General features: G+C 40.5%; 1 protein-coding gene across 6 annotated transcripts in view; it reads left to right on the top strand.

Annotated features, from left to right (window-relative positions):
- Positions 1-23535, top strand: part of LOC110472087 (transmembrane protein 263) — a 201612-nt gene that overhangs the window by 114183 nt on the left and 63894 nt on the right. For 3 of the 6 annotated variants that reach the window (XM_085581868.1, XM_085581867.1, XM_085581866.1), the window contains exon 3: positions 5188-5269. The exons of the other annotated variants lie outside the window; for them this stretch is intronic. In XM_085581868.1, the coding sequence (XP_085437994.1) occupies positions 5188-5269 (82 nt within the window). The remainder of the gene's footprint in view (positions 1-5187; positions 5270-23535) is intronic. 6 annotated transcript variants of the gene reach the window in all.

The following is a 23535-nucleotide window of genomic DNA, read 5'->3' as shown; positions in this document are numbered from 1 at the left end:
GGAAGTGTGATTATGAGCAAGGTGGAAAGGACACTGAAAAAGTAGGGAAAGCTCTAAAATTCCTGATTCTGTGTTATGTGCATTCCTGCAGACATTTCTTGATCTCTGCTTGGAACCATACTCATCTCTAGGTAAGTAATGCAAAAACAAAATGGAAAAATATCCATGTGACCAGCAAGCTTGCAATGGATGAGCATAATACGTGAAAGAGGCTCCATGAACAGTTTGTGTCTGTGGTGCTTCCTTTGATTACTGTCTCCTGGACTTTGGGAATCACAAATAATTTAGCCCTTCTTCAGATAACACATCATACAAACAGATCTGCCTAGACTTCTGAACATATCTGAATTCTCTGCTTTGGATGGAGCAATAACTTGGGCTGTTGGGTAAAGCAAGAACTTAAGATGTCAGAATAATGTCAGAATTGGTTTATTTTCAGAAACATTTTCCCGTATGGTTGAACAAGCTAAATGAGTAAGGGAGGCTGTTTTGGAAGAGAGAGTGTGTGGGGGAATAGTGTGAAGCAGGAGGAGATAAGTGAGCAAGCAAGTTGATCTGTTGATAGGGGAGTTTCAGTTCAATCAAAGCAGTGTTTATGTAATTTAACAGCAAAGTGTGCCTCTTGCCTTCCTTTTCCTTATGTCAAAACTATTTTATTCTATTACATTGTAACATAACCTACGTACATTTAATCCTAAGTGGTCATGATTTTTGCTTCCCATAGTGTCTCCAGATGTCTGTGTAGGACTTGGCTTCCTTCCTGAAGTGTAGAAACAAGGTTGTAAGGAGACTTTAAAATGCAATGTCCTGAGCTTTGAGCATTTGGAGCAGTTCTTTCTGTAAACAGAGGGATCAGCTAGAGCTCCTGCCACTCTAAAGTTATCAAAATGGCAATGAATACCCATAGTGTGTAGAAGGTCTGGTTGCATCAGCTCCTTTTCTCACCAGTGTTAACACCACAATGGTAAGCTGCCTTTAAGCAGAGGCTAAGGGATCATTTGCATATAACAGCCTATAAAAGTTATGTATGGTATTTTTTCCCCCTTCATAACAGCATGTTATTTCCCAGCTGTCCATCAGCATTTCTGTGGAGCTGATTCTGTTTCAACTAAATAGCATCCTCCTTCTCTGGGCAGAGACCCAACTCACTTTCTTCCTCCTTTTCTTTATTTCTATTCCTCACTATACTCTATATCCAATGGTAGATAAATAATAACTTCAATAGAAACCACAATTGCACAGCTTATTCCATGTTGTCTGTGCTTTCTTTTCAGCTCATCATGGTGGGATTTTTTCAGGGTTATTATTTATGGGTTAGAACTCAGAAAGCTTTTCCAAGTACAAAAAATGCCAGAATTTTCCCTGCTTTGGGTGTTGAAGGTTTAAAAAAGTTTTGACAGTATGCAAGAAGTAGTACAATTTTTTTTGTGTGTGTGCAATTTAGTGCACAAAAAATCCCCTCTCAGCTTATGAAAAACAGTTACTATTTTGTATTTGGGATAACACTGTGTTACCCATTGATTCTCCCAAATCCAAGAGTTGTGGAATAAACCTCAAAGTGTTGATTTTCTGTCTGCAAGGATTATGTGTAAAACTGCTTCTGACAGTGTTGTTCCTTGTCTGAGACACATTTCTCTCAAGGGAGCTTGTGTCACTTCAGTTCCATGCCTGCCTTGCATTCCTCATGTAATTTAAGGTGTTGGCTTTAACCTTTAAAGCTTGAAATAGGGTGAGTAGTGTATAGTATAGCTCAGGTGCATCTGTTGATTTTCCCATCCTGCTAACAGCCAGTTAGCTTAAGGAGGAACAGTTTAACTGGAAGCCTGTGGCACCGTGGTACCTGTCATGTGCTGTCTTGCAGTGTCTCAATATGTCATCCTTTAAGACAATGGAGAAGGTGGATTCTCCTGTGTGTTGGATGTTAGAAGACACAGGAGCAGTCCTATACTTGTAAAGTTCTGTGGGAATCACGAGGTATGAGGATATGCATTATGTGTATGTCCCCTGCTGTTATCCAAGCATAGGATACCTAAAATTGTAAAAGCTGTTAGAAATTTCTAAAAGTGAGCATGAGTGGAAACAAATATGGAGTATTTTCCTCTGACAGGTCAAATGAACAAGCTAGAGTCACATTGAAGTACCTGGTGCTTTGTGGAGCTGCCTCTCCCTTTCCTATTTTTTCTATCCTGGGAAAGAATTGGATCCAGACCAGAGGCTTCTTCAGCTGCTGTACTCAGGCAGAGCCCATGGATTCACTTCACCTTTTGTCCTCTGACAAGGGATCTGTACTTCATTCACACCTACTCCTTGCTGCCTATTGAAAGTGATAAAAAGAACTTTCTGGAAAGCTTTCTCTTTAAACTATGTTTATTTGTATTGCCTAGTGCCTTAATGCATTGCTTTGCCTTCAGCAAAAGAAAAAGGTACTTGAATGAAAAGGAAGGGGTAATAGCAGTGAAAGAAGAGGGTTGTTATGTATCATGTTAGCATTCTTAGGAGAGATGCCACTCTAGTTGGAGGAACTAATCTTTGCTTGCATAAGTAGACAGAAATGCAGGCAATTTACAGCATCCGCTCATACCCAGATGTCAACTCACATTTCCAAAGAGAATCATCAAGTCAGGAGATAAACAGCTGGTACAAGCAAGAGGAAAATAAGCTTGTAAGTGTTTAAAGAAAAAAAAAAAAGTGTTAATTTTTATGAAGTGTAGTGTGCTGGCATCTAAACAAATGAAAGTTAACAGCCAAGAATGGGAAAGTGGAAGGGCTTCTTTTTTTTTACTAACATGTGAGAATTGAAGTCTTGGTACCTCTTGTAGCAGCTCTAAAGCATCCCTGTATTTTTGTATCAAATTCCTTCTTGAACAACTTTTTCTATGCTAGCAACAAAACAAGAGGTAGTGTTGATGAATTTTGGTGCCTTGAAGTGCATTGAACTGACCTGAGTATCACAGTATGTCCACACACACCTCTAATTTTAGATTTTAACCTGATACACGTGTCTTGCAATTGGAGAGAGTCTCAGTGGCAATTTCAGTGGCTTCAGGGAGACTGCTGACTGAGAGGCAAGGCAGGCCTTGGAGACATGTTCTGGATGTCACATACTCAAGAGTCTCAAAATCTCCCTTTCTTCCTGAGAGGTGAGTCATTTGCCTAAATGTGTAAGTATTGATCACTAGATAACTATTAAATATTTTCATGTAAAAACAAAGTGTTTCCATGGTCAAAAAGCATAAAATTGTAGCTTCAGGGAAAGCCAGTACCGGGGTTATTGCTGAAAGAGCATCTAATAGAGAATGCTGACTTGCAGCATCCTTTGCATGGAATGAGAAACAGCAGGTCTGCTGCTTGCCTGCAGACATCTTTTTGTGCAGACAGGAGGTAGGTTCTCATCCTAGTTGGCTTGATAACAAAGCAGAGTAAACAAATCTCAGCAAAAAAAAAACCCCAAACAAACTAAAAGATAACTATAAATTTTGTACTCCTTGAAGGAAAATAAAGTATGCAGTGTTTATTGTCTTCCTCCCTCCCTCCCTCTCATCCCCACTCCAGTCTTCTAATGCTCACAGGGCCTAGGAGGGTTTAATGTGGAAATCATTTGGATTATCTCTCAATTTTTTTCTCAGATAATTCAGTTGAAAGGTTATACAGAACTGAACAATTTGGAGACTGGGAATCACTAAGCTAAGGGCTTTAAGATGTTCTCAGGCTTCTATACAGACAGAACAGTTCAATAGTTATTGGATGTGCTACTAGTTGGCTGAAAAATCCATCTTTCCTACTTTTAAAAATTTTTACCAAGGTCATTTTCTGAGGTTTGGCAAGGGCAGGAGAGAGAAGCAAGCACCCCAGCTTTCTGACATTTCAGCCTGTCTGAGAGTACTGAAAATGGCTATCGTGGCTTTCAATTTAACCACTTATTTCCAATGTAGTGCTTTCCAAATGGAACAGTGGCTTGCCTATGATATCTGTCCTGTCCTGGGATGGGAATCCCCACAGTTTAGCCTGACCTATGCAGCAATTGCAAGTCATACATGACAGTGCGTGGAGAAAGCCAGGTAGCACTGCTTGGAGACTAGACCTGAAGGCATGTTTATGTGCCTGCCTTACTCAGAGAAGGACTCCTGGTTAGCAGGGCTAAAAGGTGCAAGTACAGGTTCCCAGCTGCAGGGCACCACCAGCAGCCATGCCTACAGCAGCAGCCCCTGTGGCACCTCTGTTCTACATCTCTTGCAGTAACAGAACCTGCAGCTGCCAGCCCTTCCCTAGACTAGTGCTTGATACAAATAAATTATAATAAGCTGTCTTAGCTGTTACAGTATTTACAGGATAAATAGTTTCCACTTCACAGCCATCAATACATGCACCCTTTAAATCCATTAAATTCCTGACTGCTATATGCTCCCTTAGCAATAGGCTGACACTGATTTAAGGCTGGAAAACCCCTATTTAAAACTTACATTAGTGTGAGTGAATGTAAATTGTGACCACGCCATTTGGCCTGGGACTAAAAATAGCTGCAAAAGTGACACATTTCAAACTGTGCTTTGGCTTGAAACAGTGATGGTTCAGTGTTCTTCTAGTCTTAGTTGGTGGATTAGCAGGAAATCTGGAAATTAGTAGCACCAGCTTTCCTGTGAGTTTTTAATCTTAAAACTAGAGAAACATGGCTGTTATGGACTGCTCTCTAGCAGGTCTGAAACCTAGTTCTGCCCTGGACCGTCATGCTTGCCTATTTTGGTGATGTTGCTTCCCTGAATCAGTGAAAGCCTTCCAGAAAGATAAATATTTCAGCCATGTTCAGTTCCTCTCCTGGACCTGTCACAGTAGCATCAAATGGTAGCTGTTTTTAATCTTCTTTAACTGATTGGTTTAGAGGAATTGAAACAGACTTCACTTATTTATTGATGGCTGGAAACAAATACCCTGCAGCCTCCCTCTTGCATTTGTAGTATGACCAAGAGAGGAGAGGCGTAGAATTGGAATAGAAGATCTATCACATTCAGCCTGCAAGGCTATTATTTGAGCTACCTCAGAAATGTTTATTTTTTTTGTTGTTGTGTTAAAACACTGGCAGTCAGATTTTGATAAAAAAGACACAGGATTTATTTGTATTCCACACACATGATCTTCAGGGATTTATATACAACAGAATATAAAGCTCCTTCCCATTTTTACATGTTGCAGATTGGCCTTTCTTGTCATGTGATACAGAGACTGTACATGTTTCAGAGCCTGGGAGGAAGGAAAGGGGAGGGTGAAAAAAGAGGTGAGTGAAGTGCATCCTTCTTATCTTCCCCTGGTGTATTTAGTGCACAGTTGGTTAAAGCCTCCACAGCCAGGTACAGCAGGACACTGAGAAATGCAGGCCATGCAAGGACAATCAGTCGAGTCTAGGCTAGTGATGGAATGCCATTTCAGGCTCCCACTTGCCTCTCATGGCTAGAGACTCTGTGCCATGTGTATCAGTGAGCAGCAATTCTGTAGGTGGAAGTGTATGACCCTGAGCAGCTAATACAAGAGTAGCTGTACTGTCTTCATCCCACAAGAGCAATCAGCACTGAACCCATCTTCTCCAAAAACACAAACCTCATGTAATTTTGCTGCTGATGTATTTCTCATGAACCTTTCCTCTCCTGCTTAGATTGTTTCAGTCAGGGACAAAGAGCAGGCAGTGAGAATATGATTTCTGACACTGCGTATCCTTCAGTACACAGTGAGAACCAGTCTGATTGTCTTTTTTGCTATTTGTTTTCTTCCTCTTACTGGTAGGAGATTGCCAGTCTCTATTAGAAATAGGCCTCCTCAACTCCATTTGAGGGAGGTCTGTGTAGAGAAAATACATGACAAGAACTTGTGAAATTCAGCCTGTCAGTTCCAGGAGGTGAGAAATAAAAGGGATGGTTGCTCTGCAGTCTGCCAACTTCGCTTGTGGAGTGAGCAAGGATGGGAGGTTTCCTACAGGCCTATTTGTGGGTAAAGCAGCAAGGATATTGAGCATGTATTTCATTATTAAATATTACAATTAGCTAATTTCTCAAAGCCCAGTCAGTTTAAGAAGGGGAGCATTCTGCTTTTTGCTGTGTGTATATCTGCAGGTTACTTAATTTTCTTTGTGGATGTGATTACTCTATTTGATGGTTGCTAACTGAAAAACAGTAAAGTCATTAAAGGGCCATAGGTGCCCTCTGGAGCCACTTGCTGAATGTTGATAAAGGAAAATGCTACTGTAATATAAAGTATAGTCTGATCATTGCATCTAATTACAGGCAAGAGTAAGCTGCTAAAGAAGGGTTCTGTAAGAATGTTATAATTGCATTCATACAGTATTTCCAACTTGAAAGCTATGAGCAAATATCGACTAATCCTTCCAAAAGTCCCTGAGGGTGGGAAAGTAAATCTATTACTATTTATTAAGAATTTGTTTCAATTAACTTTAGCCACTGTTAAAATAACTATGAATTGATGAAAAAATTACCAGCATTTGCCTTACAACAGTTTTGAACGTCTTGGATGCCCCAGTTTTGAGCAGCGTTTCTGCTACCTCTTATAGATGGGCATTATTTGACTGGAATTAATTTTGGAAGCATTAGAGAAATGCCTATTACTTTTTATTTCCATTAGTATTAAATACTAAATATTCGTGTTTGTTAAATATTTAACAACCAGTGTGAGGCTTTGTAGAATGTATTGTATTCAATAAACTTACACAGCATTGTATTATTATTGTATTATTATTTCTACTATTATTATGATTTGAGGAAATATTTTTCTGTACAGCATAAAACTGCAGATGTTAGTAGTAATGTCTCTTTTTACAGCATAGAACCATTGATATTTGCTCCTTTAATTTGTAACATTCTCTCCCAGCCCCAGGCTTGGGAACAGGGGTGGAAATTGGGCATAAAATCATTAAGTGCAGCCCAGGCCACCTGCAAGGCATGAAATGAACAAAATGTTGCTTTGGCTGCTCCTGGTTTTCAGGTTCTAGATCATAGTCCTTGATGCTGATTGTCTGGCTGACAGCCCTGAGAAATTTCTACTGGTGTCAGGTTGTGCTATGGATGCTTTGCTCAAGCCTTCCCAGTAGAGGAGTGGCATATCCTAGGAAAGGCTGCTGTAGGAAATATGGTACTTCTTTTTCCATGTCACAGAGACTGAGAAATTCTTGTTTCCTTTTGTAACATGTGTCCTAATGTCAAGTCAAAGATGGGGAGTAATTTTTGCTTTGTTTTTTAGTTGGTTGGTTGGTGGTTTTGGGGTGGGTTTGTTTTTGTTTTGTTTGCTTGTTGTTTTGTTTTGGTGTTTTTTTTTTTTCTAGTGGTTATACCTTTATTCCGAATTTATGCCTAATGTGTAGGCCAAAAAATTGAATATTCTATTTGAAGAATAAAATGGATCATTTGTATTAGTCTCATGAGAACTTGGCTTAGATTAAGTCTGAGGATTTATGCCCTGGGCAATCTTTGGGGAAAAAAACCCCATAGTTTTGGGATTTTGTTATTTATATTATCATACATCATTTGGAACTATCCTCTCCATGCAGAAACATGTGGCAGGGTATGTGTTGTATTCTTGTTGCTTTCCCAGTGAATGTTTCTGACATAATTTTTTATATAAAACTCCTGGATTTGACTCAATGTTTAAATAGCTGTCATGTGCTTGCAATAGATGGCTGAGTGTCATGTGCTCCATTTTTGCTCATGTATGTTGAATGAAAAGCTGCAGTTTGTCACTTGTTTGGCGGGCTCTCAGTGCCTGTGTATGGCTTGCATTAATGCTAATGGGAGCTGCACACACTCTGAAGAGACAAAAGAGCCAGGTTCCTCCTTAATCTACACAATCAGATAGTGAATACTTTGTCATAGTACCCAAAGTGGCCTTTTGCTGCCCAGAAATTCAGTCTACCATGCCCTTATTGTTTAAACTGCTTCTAGAAGCTAATCAGATTCCTCCCCCATTCTGACAGGTGAAATATGGGGTAGTGCATGAAAGACAAAGCTTGAACAAGTAGTAACAATTGAGTAGGCAAATGGTGTGTGCAGATCACCACATCTTTCTTCCTTTGGCAGTGGAAATCACTGGGAAACGCCAGGCTGGTGCAACTGAAGCTTTTGGGCAGCTTTCCTCATTGTTTGTTCTTGTTCAAATGTAGCTCCTCACCCTTCTGCTTTTGTCTGTAGGTGGTGTGCTGGGTACCTGGCACCTGCAGCAAAGAGTCTGTCCAGGGAGGTGTGATGAGAGGGTAAGCAAGCAGCTGATTCTTCAGCAGCCCTGGGCTCTCTTGAACTCCTCTTGCCTTCCTTCTTCTTGGTCTTTTCATGTTTTAAGACTGTATGTCTGGTAGTTAAGAATTGCCTTTTTGTCTTCAGTGTCTCACAATAAAATTGCCAAAGGAGTTGGGACAAGGCAGAATTCTGCCAGAAGCTGCTTGAAAGCAGAGTCAGTGTTCCCTGCCTGAGTGGTTCTCTTCCAGGTGTGTTTCCTTTACCAGATCCCCTCTGAAATGACTCTATCGCAATACAATACAGTGTTTTGAAGCTTGGTAATTTCCATACTTTACCTGAATTTCCTTTTTATGACACTTGCAGCCCTTAAGGACAAATTAAAGTGATTGTGCTTTTTGGTGACATTTATTTTGTGTTACTCTGTCTTTGGAAGCACAGATTGAGGCTCTTAGCTGGGACTCTAGGCATACTTACTGTGCTGCCTGCTTCTGCTTTTTTCTTGTACTGGTGTGTTCTTGTTGTTCTTGAGTGCCTCAGCAGCTCCAGAGTTGCTTTTTCCATAGTCAAGAGTTGATTACACTGATTTTGAGCGAGGAGAGTCTATTTTATGACCCCTTAGCAAGCCTGAGCATAGTCTTCCCAGTGGAGCTGCTGACCTGCTTTGTATGAACTGGCTGCCAGAAGCAGCAGCTGTGGGTCTTCATCAGTCGTGCCCCTTTTACAGATTAACCTCTGCTCTTTTCCCATGGCAATTTTTTGTAGGCATGTTGACAAGCTGCTTTGATAATGAGAAGTGGGTGTGTATCAACTGGAAAAATGTTTTGGCTCACCTTTGAATATTGTATGAGCCAATTAGGCAGCTGTGTCCCTCTTGTAACTGGGATCTGGGTGGATAAAGCCGGTGGCTAGCTATAGGTGGCAGCAGCTTTCTAATGCTGCTGTATGTGCATGTTGTTGGGTTTCTCTAGAGTGGAGATGATGCTTCACTTGGATTTCAGCTCCCATTCTTCTTTGTTTAGCTGAGGCTTTTTTAGCATAAGCTTTTGTAGGAAAAAACCTAGCTGGGTCAACAACTTCTACTTGAAGTATTTCTTTATCAGCAGAAGAGGATATGCTCTGATTGTCATGATCCTCGATACTTAGTAATTTTTAACTTATATGTATTTCCAGAACTACAATTCCAGAATGTTCAAAAATATTTCTGACTTGGCCTGATTTCTGACTACCTTCTCTGCTGTGCTGCCATAGGTTTTCTTGAACTTGGTAGAGGTCTGCAGCTTCCTACACCAGCATCAGGCTGGTACTGTGTTCTGTGTGAACAACCCTTGAACTGCCTTGCTGTGGCACAGCAGCAGCCTTCAAGTTGCCATCAGTGGGCCCTTGGGGACCCATGTGCTAATTGAGGGGGAGCAGTGGGAGTCAGTTAAAAGCAACTAAGAAAAATCAATTGACTGTGGACTCAGGCTTGCTTATAAGGCTCTGCACCTATCCTGGAAAATGCCTTCAGGAGTTTGTAAATTGTAAAGGCTGGAAAATACTGAGTAATATACTGTAAGGAAAAACAAATCTCTGCACTTAAAAATCACCTTTAAAGCTGTCAATGTTAATGCAACAGACAAAAACATTTTTGACAGTGAAGCCCAAGCACTTCTCTTACCAGTGCTGTAATATATTGGTTTGTGACAGGGTTGCAGCAAATGTGGTGATAGACATTCTAGAAATAGAAGAAACCTGCATCTCTCTTAAATCCCTTGGATTGAAAACTGAATTAGCTTGCAGTTTTATTTGCTAGATCAAAACTTTGCACTTTTCTTCATACCTGATCTTTCATGTGCTTACTGTAGGCTGCTTCTCAGTCTGGTGAGCAGTGGTGTGGCGCAGACAGTGAAACAGGGACTGCAACAGGACGTTTCAGAAATCTTGTTCCTGAAGCTACCTGAAGGCATTTTGAGAAAATGAAATACTTGGGAAATTATGGTTTGACAAACAAAAATGGTTTGCATTATGGAAACTTTCATTGGAATAGTATCCTGTTTCCAAGGAGGAATTTTAAGTAAAATTCAAGAGACTCCTTTCTATGTTCAATACTGTAACTTGCCATGTAAGAGAACACAATTCAGTTTCTTCCTCTCCCTGAATTAAAAGCAGGGCTTGGGCTTCACTTTTCAAGACTAGGTGAGAGCCCTGGCCACTAAATGACTTGGCAATTCTTAGGAACTTTCTTGTTTGCTCTGGAGTAAAATCTGAAAAGCCTCTTGGTTTCATTCAGGAGGATGTATGGAATTCTGGAGTGGAGTGGGATGAATTGCCACTCACCTATAGGCACACACCCTGTTTTGCATCTGGACACCTGTTGACTTCCATAGCCTTTCTGTCAGTATTCTGGTAGGTGAGCCATACATTTGTTCTGTACAGTGTATAGATGAATTTCCACATAAGGACTTTGGTGCTAAATGCAGCTGCACAGCTTTTAATATGCAGGATAACTAGCTAAAGTTTAGCTGTCGTCTCAGTATAGAACCACTTACAGCACTGAGAAATCAAATCTAACCTTTCTTATATAGCTGAGAGGATAATGCTTCTTATTCCAGAGGGTTGGATCTTTTCCTGAGCCCCCAGTGATACTTTACTATCCTTTTGTTTCTCACAATGCTCCTTTCACCCCCAGTGTTGCACATCCTAACTTGACCCTGCAGTCAATTAAAAGCACTGGGTTTCCCAGGGGTTTGGTGTGTCCTTGCAAAAGCCATTTTGCATGAGTTTGAGCTCAAACCACCAGGTGGGAGATGTGTCTCTCTTGCCTTATGCCTGTTCACTCTGCAGCTTTCCACTGGCCAGGAACAGACAGCAGCATGACTGACTGGTGATATTTCCAGTTGCTGCTGTTGCTTAATGAAATGCTTCAAAGCCAAGGGGATAATGTTCTGATTTGTAGTCCAAGCTCAGAAAATGGTGGTTGTGAATGAGACTGAGTTCATAACATAATACTTTCTGTCTCCTTGTAGAAATTACAGAGCTCCAGCACCACTCATATTTTTTCAGTCTTCATTCCCTCTTTTTGTTTGTTTGCTATATACTTTTGAGAGGGGACTGTAGTGGGACAGTGAGTGAATGTAACTATTAAATTTTGCTGGAAATGATGAAATGAAAGTGCTTATTATATTCATACCTAATGCATCATTCTCCTGCCTTTACCTTCCGGCCCATCACATTCCAGTCTATTTCAGAGATTTAGATGCATTTATGTCAGATCTCCTGTCCCAGAATACAATCTACATCCAATTATCAACCCTTAGGGATACATTAGATGTAACTATTATATCTTCTTCTGTCAATAAAATTATAATCACAAAATGCACAAATGTCGTACTTTGGTTTCTAAAAGCATCACAGATAAGATGAGATTAAATGAAAAGGCTGTTATGCTACATTTTACACATGCTTATATGCAGAAGATTGCCAAAATCTCAAGCTGAGGTATGTCTCTATTTTTTTCTGTCTGCTACTAACAAATCTCATCCCTGAGCAAGCAAGCGCCTGCACAGTATCTGACAAAATTACATACAAAGATGAATTAGTCTTTTCCTCCATTTGTTCACATGCCACGTTCAGGAGCATCAGGAGTGCATGAGGGACTTGTAAAGGTTCAGCAAGGACTGTCACATACAGATTTCACAGGCCTGTCTACCCAGGAGTACTTGGTTAAGTGAAACCACGTTAATGAAAAGAGTTGAATTTCAGCTACATTAGAACTCACTAAACCCCTTCAACACTCTCAAGAAATAAATTGCCCTGAGTTCTCATTAGCTGGCTCAGATTCATTTTGACTTTTGACTGAAAACATCTGTATGGGAGTTCCTTAGTTAATGCATCTTAAATTTACACCTGTACGTAATTTGGCTTACCTTGCCTAAGTTTCCCTTAATTGCAGACCTACCCTAAGTGAAATAAGCCATATTAGCTCAGGAGAGTCTGGAGAGCATCAGTCACTCTCTATCAGATAGAAGTCCTGTTCTCCCTTTCAGGCTGGCATGGTTAGTTTCCTTTGCTCATGAAACAATCATCACTGATGGTAAAGAAAGAATTTTATATCCTTAAGAAAACTGCACAGCACTTAAAATTAAAGGGGAAAGGGAGAAATTATACTGTGTGCAGAATATTCTGTAATAGTCTGCTCCAGTGTAGTTTTGCACTCTTATCTAAATTTTCTGGTATTGACTATTGTCACAGCGCGAGGAGCAGGCTTGACAGTCTCACTGATTCAGGAACATGGGAATTTTTATACTCTGAGCTAAGCCTCTGTGGCAGGGCTACAGGCAGGGCTAACAGACTGCATAAAACAGAATTTCATTTTTTAATACTTATAACTCAAGCATTTCAAAAGCTGAAATGCCAATGAAAAATACTGGTATCTGGCAATTTCTATTGTATTTCTCAGATTTTAAGCTGGACCTCATGCCTGACTGCCAGAGAAATGGGAGGAAGAGGATGTCTTAAACTGCAGAAATATCTGAAAATACAATAACTTGGTAAAGGATCTGGTGATCACTACAAGTAAAGAGAAAACAATAGGCTAAGCTGGGTTTAAAAAACAAAAAACAAACAAAAAAAAAGCCACCAAACAAACAGAACAAAAGAAGCAACCAAACACAAACTTCTATTTCCTTGGACTCTTCATTTAGTGGAATACCACTCACCCTCCAAGAGGAATTTTTTTGTCCATGTATCAATTTAATATTTTACTTATTGCCACAACTGAAAGCACATGGTAACAGTTGCTTGACCATGTAATATCCAAGGGGAATGTTTATCTAGATTCAGAAACATACAGTGATATCAGTGAGATTTGTGCAGTAGCTTGTACATAGACTGAATGGAAGAGAACGGATTTTAGAAAAGTTTATGAGCATAAATCTGATGGTTAACATTTTAGGAGCATAGAGTTTAATGGTAGTCAGATGTTCAGTTCTGCCATGAGATTATATTGACCAGAAATTTTGCTGGGAGATGCCATGGTGAGCATCTGTAAAACTCAGACACCTATTTCACGCAATCAAAAAGTTTGCAAGGATTGAACTGGACTAAATATCATCCCAGACCTTAAAAGGTTTGTTATCAGTAAACCAGGTACAAGTTATGACTGGATGAATGAAGTTTTTAAATGAGGAGGCTTTGATCTTTTTTCTTTCCAAATTGTCCTTTGCTCTACAATACTGCCATATTGAAGTGGAGGAGCTATCACTATAAGAAATTCTGTGGGTCCTTTCACTTTTCATTGTTACACTCTTTCTAGGTACAGCTATTTTTGAAATCACCAGCAGATCTGTAAGATGAAGATTAGTTGTATGTTTAAGTAAACTTCCTTGCAGAAATTGCTTTCCTTGGTGTGTATACATGCATGTGCACACATCTGTACTCTGGTATATTAGACAAAAATGACTGGCTGTTTTGGAAGGCTACTCTTTTTTTACCCTTTTTCCTTTCTGTGACTCTAATTTACAGTGTCCTGTGAGCAGTTTGTGCTTGAGTAGATGACTGCAATATAAGTTCAGGAAGAAAACAAACGAGTCTTGGAAGCAGCAAAGCAGATCTGTTTGCAAGAGGATGGGTTACAAAAGAAATGTGCTGAAAAAATGCTCTCCTGCTCTGCACCTTTGGAGTGCTATATAATTTATAGCTGTTCTCTGCAGAGTGTCTGAGGCAGTGCCAGGTGGTGGGGAGTTAAATTAACCCCCGTGGCGTGTAGTTATCGGCAGAGGCCAGACCTGTGGATCGATACGTCGGTGCTGTGAGTCACCGTATCAGCTGGGGAAAGTGAATCTGTAAGCTCCTTATTTCTCCATTCTTTTAATCGCAGCGCTGTGTCTGGCTGTGATGAAGATGGAGCAGACGCAAATGCCTGATGCTTGAAGCTCTTTGATTTCTGAGTTGATGGGGTGAAGCCAATGAAATGCTCTGAGAGACTCAGAGAGCTGATAGTATATTGTCTTTTTCCAAGTATCCTCAGTTCTTGTTGTCTTTTTCTTCCTTCCTTACCCACAGATCTGGTTACACGCAGTAGCTGCATGATCTGTGCTTTGCTTGACCGACACAGATAATTTCTAGCATCACTAGTTAAGCCTATTTTTATTATTAATAATAAAAGCTGTTTTAGTCTCGCTTAAATAGATTAGCCTTGCTCCTGCCTGCTTTTTGATTGTTTTTGCTGCTGGGGGCTCACTCTTCCAATGAGAGTTCTTGCAGATAGAGTTATTGCCAAGCTTATCCATCACTGAGGCATACCTAATATGGATCAAACTGGATGGAGTAATTGGGTTTTCAGAGAGCTACCACACCAGGACAACATGTCATCCTCCAGGAATGAGGATTTTTGTTGCAGATATGGAAGATACTTGCATAGCTGCTGAGTCAGCCACCTCCTTTTGTGCGCCCTCACACTTTGTGGGCGCACCCATTTTCTGCGTGCTGCCCCCAGAATTCGTGCTTGTTGACAGCTGTCTTCTTGCTTCCCTGAATACCGTGTGTGTCTTCCAAATCTATTGCTACCCCCTCCACCTCTCTCTTATAAAAATTAATATATAAAATGCTATATCCTTCCCTGTTATAACTTCCTAAACTCAGACTTACCCATAAATTGCCCATGTGGAATGCACTGGTAAATTAAGTAATGTATTGTTCTTTCCTAGCTGCACCCACTCTCTAGAGGTTTGAAAAAACTCCATCTGTAGTCATCACCCAACAGAAAAATAAACAGGATTGAACAACTGCAATTCATTTCTTATAAAGCCAAGTATAATATGCCATGCCAGTCAAACCATTCACCTTCATTTCCCTCACAACAAGTGAGTTATTTTCTCTTTAAGCAATGACAGTGACCCTTGGCCTAAAAACCAGTTGCCCCTCAGCTGAGATGTGAAGCACTCACAAGGTGAGCTGGCCTTACAGTTGAACAGTGGTAGATGTGCATGAGCCTGTTAAGTTACTGGTTTTGGTGATTAATGAAAGCTGAATTAAAAGTGGCTTCTCAGCTAAACATCTGAGCTTTTGGCTGTTGTACTGTGTTATATCTGTCCTTTCTCTCATCTTGTATTCTGACTTTAACCTTGCTTTCTAGTTCAGTTCTTGCCTTTGTTCTGCATCCAAAGTTGCAGACGTTGATCCTTACCACTGGGCATGACCGTTCATGTCCTGGTCTCTTTAACAAAATCATCCAAGCCAGGACTGAGCTTTTCAGATTTCTTACTGCTCCATTCTCGACCAACTGTCATCTTCTCCAAGCCATAGGGAGTAAATACATATGTGCAGATTTCTGCATTGCTGTTACTAGCATAGCATGGGACATTCCTGTTTATAATTTATCTATTAGTATGCTGACTGTGTTGTCCAAATTGGTTGTCCCCCTTCATCTTCTCCCCAGCTTCTAGCATATGGTCAGTTCTTTATCCCTTATTCATATATGAAGGCACATGTAATACTTAGGTCAAATACAAAATACTTCTACAATTAAATGTCTAGAGAGATTTTCATCCAATAGTTTTATTTGGGAAAACATTGTGTAAGGCCACACTGGAAACTACATGTTGTTTTTAGATACTTTGACTGGAAAATGTCTTTGTGAGTTTCAACAGAAGTAACCAGTTTTAATTCTTATAGCTTTTACTTCAGTGCAAGTTTGTTTATGGTCCCAAGGTAGTGGGTGAGACACATGTGAAAGACTCTCAGGGTGAATTTGTGGGTCTTTGAGCTTGGATGACACCAGCATGCTTCATCTCAGCCATAACAGAAAAATAACTGTGGTCATAATAATTTGTGTCAGCCAGAGGCAAAGGGCTGATATTGCAGCAGGACTGCATTAAAGGCGTTTTCTTTGGCTCACTGGCACTTGAGGAGTGACTGTAAACAAGCCACTGCAAGGAAGCCAGTGAACAAACAGGTAGACAGTAGCTGATATTGTCTGTATCCTGCAGATGGGAAGTTACTGGCTTTACTGGTGTTCTTCTGACTTGGCATCAGCTATGATTTGTGCATCAGCACAGGGGTTCTTGCAGAGGAGTAACTGAGATTGAAAAGTACTGATATGAAACATTGAGAAGCAGTGTCATATGCATAAAAATGGGAGGAAGGATCAGTGTTCTGTTTGTTCATCCCAGCATGATTTGTCTTTTGGAGGGCTCTTGGCAGAGTTGTGAATGAGTTTTCCATAGACTGACTGGCTAGGTGAGGTCACTGGGCTTTTGAAATATTTGAGGTAGTGGTTTTAAACAAGTGACTGTCTCAATACAAACAGGAATAAAGCAATCTTGTATGGTCTTGGTCGTACAGTAACCACTTTATTCTGCCTTCACTGCTCACAGTGGAATGATTTGGCTTGTTAAATTACAGACTTTACATCCCTTCATGTTCATCTGAAGTCTGCCTGAGTCTGCATTGCAGATTTTCTGTGCTTTGCTTCTCCATAACTGAATTTATGCTTTCAGTTCTTAGAGTGAAAGAATTGAAGCTTTGGTGAAAACAAATAGCTGGAATCAGATCTTTTTTTCATGTAACCCTGACCCTGACAGCATGTGATGCAATGCAAGGGACTGAGGGGAAACACCCTGCATCCTAGTTGATGCAGAACAAGCCAGCAGCTGAGAAACTTGCTGAAACCAGATGCCTTGTGGTAGCAGTGCCATGGATACAGTTGTGCACTGAGAGAAGTTTTAATTGGGGTGTATTTTTTTCCCTTTTGAAAGAACGTATCTAGCCAAGGACAGATTACACATAGATTTAGTTCTTAAATGTTACTCTGTAATTGTTTGGCTGATTTATTTATAAAAGCTTAGCATTAAGTCACTGAGTTTGGGTTAAGGCTGAATTACATATTTCTTGGCAGTCCTGGATTTCATTATTGACCAGAGAATTAAAAAAAACAGCATTGTCTATGTCTGTGAGGATCTCTCAGAAGTGAATGTTGAGCAAACTGGCCCCAGTGTATATATTTGGTTTTTTAATGCTGGATTTAGAATTATCTTTTATTTCTGTTTTTTATGTATAAGCCTCAGTGCTGGAGGGTTGGAAACAGACAAGATTGAATGGGTCAATTGTATGAATTGGCAAACACAAGATTCTCTCTTTCACACACTATGCTTCTCTGTTAAATGTTCTGCAATAACAAAGAAAGATGAAATGTTTGGTCTGTGTGGTGTATGAGGGCTTTCTCAGAGGCTAAGCACTTCAAGTAAGTAAATAAGCAGTAGTTTCAAGTACAGAAGTTATTTGTGAAGCAGAGAATGATGCTACACACACATCTAACACAAGCCTGCAAAAGCAAAGAAATGAAGAGCTGAGTCCTTGCTAGGAGGTTAAACAGCAGCTTTCCAGTAGTAGCTCAGGGCGCTTTGCCATCTCCATAATCCTGGTGGATTATACTGGAGGTCGAGTACAGCCTCTGAATCCAGATGGTTCTAAACAAGTTTGGTGTTTTTTGCTTTCTTAGTAACAGGAGCAAAAAGAGGAAAAAACTCATCTTTTACCAACTCTTTTATGCCTGAAAGTTTCAAACATTGCTCTCATTTTACTCTCTTTCCTATCTTTCACTTCTTGCATCATATTTGATGTGCAGAGAAATGGCATCAGACACATTGTTTCCTCTCAGTGCATATTGGTATCCTTCTGTAGAGCTGAGATGGATTTGGTTGGACAAAAGGAAACCTGTGGCCCCAGATCTACACACCTACTTCTGTCAGTCAACAAGCTACAAGAGATGGGCATTCCTCTGAAGTTTCTACCAGAAATACATTATTTTTTCCCTTGGGGACATTGCCTTGAATCAGCAGAACAGCTCCATATTGCCTTAGATCCACCTCATGAGCACACCACCCCACTTTGGAGCAAGGCCACAATTCTGCTGACAATGTGGGAGTCAAGTTTCCCACTGCTGAAGTATAGCTGCCTCTCAAAGGACAAGCAGCTGTTTTATGACAACCTTGTTTGAGAAAACTACTTCTGTAAATGGTGAAACATTGCTTTTCAGCATAGCATTCATTTAGAAATTATATATAATTCAGAATTAGTATTTCCTTCCAAACATGAAATAAAGGTGGTTTTGGGGTTGTGCAGCTCGAAGTAATGTACTTTGTAATAAGACATGCAGTGTGTCTGGGAGTTGTGCAGCATTACATGTGCCAGAGGTATATTCATGGACACATTGTGGGTAGCATCATACCTTCTACATCATGCAGTGTTCTGTCTTCCCACCTGAAAATAAGCTTTTTTAGCCTTCATGGCTTTGCTATCTGCTTATTTGAGATGACTTATCTGTAGTTGGCGTTGTTTTGTTGGCAGCATACATCAGGCATCTTGTCAGAGAGCAACTGTTCATCTTTTCCTTCCCCATTATATCCCAACCCACTTGCATGTCAGCTTCACTCTACTGTTGTCTTATCAGTCATCTTGGAGAAGGGGTGGTTTGAATTATTTTCACCAGAAGCTTTGTGCCTACTAGTTTTCCATGAGAAAAAGGTTTCTAATTACCTCAAAAATAGAAGAAAGTACTGCCTCATCCCTTGTGATGCTCAGTAGTGGCAAGACCCTTGGGGTTATATTTCCTTATCCTTCCACCTCAGAGGCTGACTGTTTTGCTGAATTGTGTAAAAAGACAAGGTGATTACCATGTTTCTACCTCATTCTCCTTGTGTTTTTCTTAGGATTGACTTGGCACACGGCTCAGCATGGATGTTATTTCCTGGTTTCCATGGAGGTTAGCACAGCAGAATAATGGATACTCCAGTAACAGGACCTAGGTGGCCAAGTTGTATGCTGGACGTTCCAAAATCTCACGTTTTCACATATCTGATCCAGTAATTAGTGAAATGCCCATGATGCCTGAGTTTGTGAGATGTGAGCTTCATGAGGTGATAGGGTTCCCCAGAAAAAAAGCTTACAAAAGGATCAGAAATTTCTCTGAGAGAAAGCATTGGAAAAGGAGCATGTGCAATATATTATCACACTCAGTAGGAAGACAGATTTTTCTGGAAATTTGAGCTAAGTAGAGCTAGAAATCAGTTGTGTTTAATCATCCAAACAGGGTTATGCCACCTGGTTGGAGATCTTATGACAATCTAATCCATGTGGATTTTTTTAAACTCATCATGGGAATCAAAATTTACACTTGAATAAATAACTTGCCAGTGTCTTGATTTTTGCCATCTTTGAGGTCAGCAGGAACTATGAAGAAAAAGGTATAAAACTGAAACACTTGGAGCAGTAGATTGAGTCAAACATAACATAGATAGCATGCCACATTTAGAAATCATTTAGGGTACACTTAAGTCACAGACCACAGCAGTCCCTCTACTGCCAGGGTTTAAGCTTCTCTTGAACCTACTGCCAGATAATCAGTCATTGCTGGCAGAGAGCTGAGAGCTTAGAGCTTGACTTGAGGGTTGAATGTAGTTATGAGGCTAGTGTGCATCATGCTGTCCACTGGTGTGAAGACATTATGGTGTAGAGTAGAATGATTCCAATTACTACTCCTCCTTTGCTCTCCTACTTCTGAAATTAAAGGCTGCTGCTGTAACCCACAGTTCACTCTGATTCTTCTCTGTGTGGATTTCAGGGTGTTCACATATAATTGTAACATTAGGTTTTATCAGCTATTATCCTGCTCTTGTGAGCATCACCAGTGAAAACAAGCAGATACGACCCATAATTACACAAAATTTTATCAGGCAGTGATACTCCTGCCACTCTGTTCAGGCAAGCCCGGGCACCACATTGGCAGGAGTTTGAGCTGCCATCAGCATTTTCATTCTTGTTTCTTGTGATGCTCTTGATCAAAGAGGTACAGAGCAACAGTGAAAAAATTAGGAAAAGCAGTTTTTAGCAAATTTTTAGTGGAATGATAGAGGTTTGGCTTAACTTGTATTCAAATGGCCCATCCTACTTGCATCTCAAGCATTTCCTTGCTTTGTAATAGGAGACAGCTGGTCTTGAAGTTAATCTCTAGGGTTTTAGAGGCTTTTTCTTCTCCTGGCAAACTTGAGAGAAAAGATGCTTCAGAAATATTAGCCATCGGCTGTCACTTAGTAGAAACTATAACAGTTGGTGATGGTAATAGCATTGGCTTGAAACTAGCAGGGAAATGCAGGTCTAGCATATGGGCATCTAAAATCTGTGCAGTGATGGAGCTGAGGAACACGACACATTCAACTAGCTTTTGAGTTGAGGGCTCCGAGTTCAGGTTTTACAGCATCAAGCTGTCTTGGAATTTGGCTGCAGTAGGCAGTTAGTGCTTCAGTAGAGAAATTTCCAGTTAATCTTTTTACCTGCATTTGCCAGGCAGACTGCACTGAGTCAGCTCAGCACGGTCCCCACTGTGCAGCGGCTGCAGCCAGTCTCACTCCATCACTTTTAATGAATCTGAGTCTCTGTGGTTTTCACTAATTTACTCATTCGCAAGAGAAATGAGGAGTGTTTTCCTGTCTCTCCCTGATAATGAATGAGATATGAAAGAGCTTCATGGCCAGTAAGCACCCTGGAGGGACATGAGTTTGTCAAAATGTGCAAGGCGTCTTCATCAAAGCAACAAAATTATTTTCTTTCCCCCTACTCTATGAATTGAAAATTCACATGACAACAGCCAGAAACATGCCCAGTTTTGCTTAGACAATGGAATTGACTGTGAAAAACTGAAAGTGTGGCAAAACTGATAACATCTTTTTCATCAGTGTTTTTCAGAGGTGTATCTTGAAATAATAAATGGTTGCCTGAGGCAGGCTTTAATATGGGGCTTTTGCTGTAGTCTGATTTGGTGTTTGTGAGCCCCCACTTGCACAGTGTGGTGTTTTGCACTCAGTGCAGACTGTGGGCAGCAAATTCCCCTTCAAGGGATGTGTTCCATTCTGTTTACCATGAATTTTCATTTCTGTTTGCTGCTGTCTTCAAATGTACTTTGTATGCATCACAAGGGCAGAGATAAGAGTTTACAGAAGATTAAACAGGCACAAACACATTAGGAGAGACAGTAAGGGGTTCAAATTGTTAAATAGAAATATTGAAGTCCACTCTATAAGTCTTCGGCACTTTTCAGTACCCAAACTTAATAAAATTAGCCAAGTGCTGCAGCTTGGTTAATTTTAGCACTAGCTCTAGTGCTTGCCATTTCTATCAGAAGCAATCAATAGGAGATCTAGCTTTATATGGTATATAGCTTTGAGGTACAAACTGTAGGTTCCCCTTTGAAGTGAAGGACAGCTGCCCAGGAATATTGTGAGCCATGCACTTTCAACAAGGTAACTTGTCAAAGTGCTCCTGATTGCACTCCTGTACTTCAACCCTTTTTAAGTCACAGTCCCCTTTAAAACATAGAGTAAATAATTTGAACTATTGCTCCAGTTTTATGTGTAAAAGCAGACAGTGCTTGTAGGAAATACAAGTCTTGGAAGGTGAGCTGAACACTTGTTAGTCCAAGGATTAAATTAGCTGGCCAAGAGAGAATTATCACCCTACAAATTAACCTCCCATTAAAACCTGAAGGGGTACAAGTATTTTTTGCTGTTACGTTTGAACATATGGTTATTCAAGTGATGACAAATATTCACTGAACCAACTATTTAAATATTATTACATACTAATGGAATATTGTGTCTGTTGCATGCAGTTTGAATGTCACTTAGTAGTCCCCTGTCTCTAACTACTTCAGTTTGACTTTAGCATTTTCTGGGCTCTTAAGCATTTGTCATGTATTGATTCTCACGGAGTTCCCAATTTTTTATACCCCCACAGGGAGCCTAAATATGCTTCGTTCTCAGGTCTTTTTGGTTTGGATGTATACTAGATGCTGGCTAGGTGTGATACTATTTCAAATTTGTTCAAATTTTAAGATTTTATGGCTTGTATCTGACAGGACCTGGTGGCACCAAGTTCAGGTGAGTGTTGTGGTGTGTGCTTTACATGCTTATGACAAGACAATTTCTGGTACAAAAGACTTGTCTGTGTTTTAAGATGAAACCCATCAAGTGAATGCAACAGGGAAGCAGAGGAGTAAAATTGAACAAACGCATCATTATATGGATTGTCTTCCTGCATCTTTTGCCAGTTCAAAATACGTTTTTTAATATGGTTTAACTATTAATAGCATTCAACCCTGTTAGCAAAGAAAATGTCTCCAATGCCTCCTTCTGTATGTGCAATAATTTACATCACAGTTAATGCTCTGCAGTCGGTGGCTTGTCCCTTGAGCATGGAGGGCACAGGACAAGCTTTTCTGAGGTAAGATGAAGGTAGCTCCATTGCTCCTGCAATTTATTAGTTTTCATCTTAACCTAGCTTAAGCTTAAAATGCAGATCTTAGGAAGCAGCTAAGGCCATTTGGGCTCTTCTGTGCTGAGCTGTGGTTGTGCCAGCACATCTCCCAGGCCCCACAGCCTTTGTGGGGAGTGACTGAACAGCAGGAGCATCTATTGGAACAGCCCCTCACCAGGGCCGACCAGTCCCTGCCCTCACTGAAGACAGGTCTAAGGAAAGACACAGGCTGGCACATCCATGACCTTCTTCTGGAAGGAGCAGGTGTGGGGGAGCCATTTGGCCTGCACTGACATCTGGACTCTCCCTGGACACCTGTGCCTTATCAGTGCACATCAGCAGACTGGTCAGACTCGCAGCTAGCAATGTTTAAGAAGTGATCTCTGAGGTTATATTTCCCTCACAGCCAGATCCTGAGCAACAGACCTGTCATCACCTGCAGTACCTGTTGCAACACTGCGACAGCATGAGTTTGAATTTCAGGTGTTCCAGTGCTCTATGCAACATCTCTAATTCCTCACCTCCTGTAATGAAAAGTTTTCACAGTTCCTGTGCTGGATGACATTCTATGTTAATCAGGAGTGTGAAATACATCTCACCTGTACAAATACAGAGAAGTTTCTTCAAATAAATATTTGAGTCATTAAGGATGCATTTCATGGAGCAGATGCTCCACACACAGTTTCCACCACTGTGGGTCCTTTATCAGCAGAAAGAATGATTCTAAAAATCTATTTAAAATTAACAAAAAGAATCATTAAGCAGAGTAGGATTTTTTTAAAATGCACTTTCAAGCTGGGAAACCACCTCATTTAATATAATGAGTGAGCAGATCCTTGGGCCCTGAAAAGAAGCAAATTGAAACAAAATGGCTGCAGCACTGACTTGCATAATGATGGAGTGAGCACGCATCCTCATGTAATGATCCCATCTTTCCCACGGGGCTTCAGCAAACAGCACTTATTGTGGCACTACCTCTGACCAGGATACTGTTTCCATGAGGAAGAGGAAAAGGGCTGGT

This window comes from Lonchura striata, chromosome 5 (assembly GCF_050655825.1).
Source record: "Lonchura striata isolate lonStrDom1 chromosome 5, ASM5065582v1, whole genome shotgun sequence".
Taxonomy (NCBI): Eukaryota; Metazoa; Chordata; class Aves; order Passeriformes; family Estrildidae; genus Lonchura; species Lonchura striata.
This window is presented reverse-complemented; position numbering and strand designations above follow the sequence as displayed.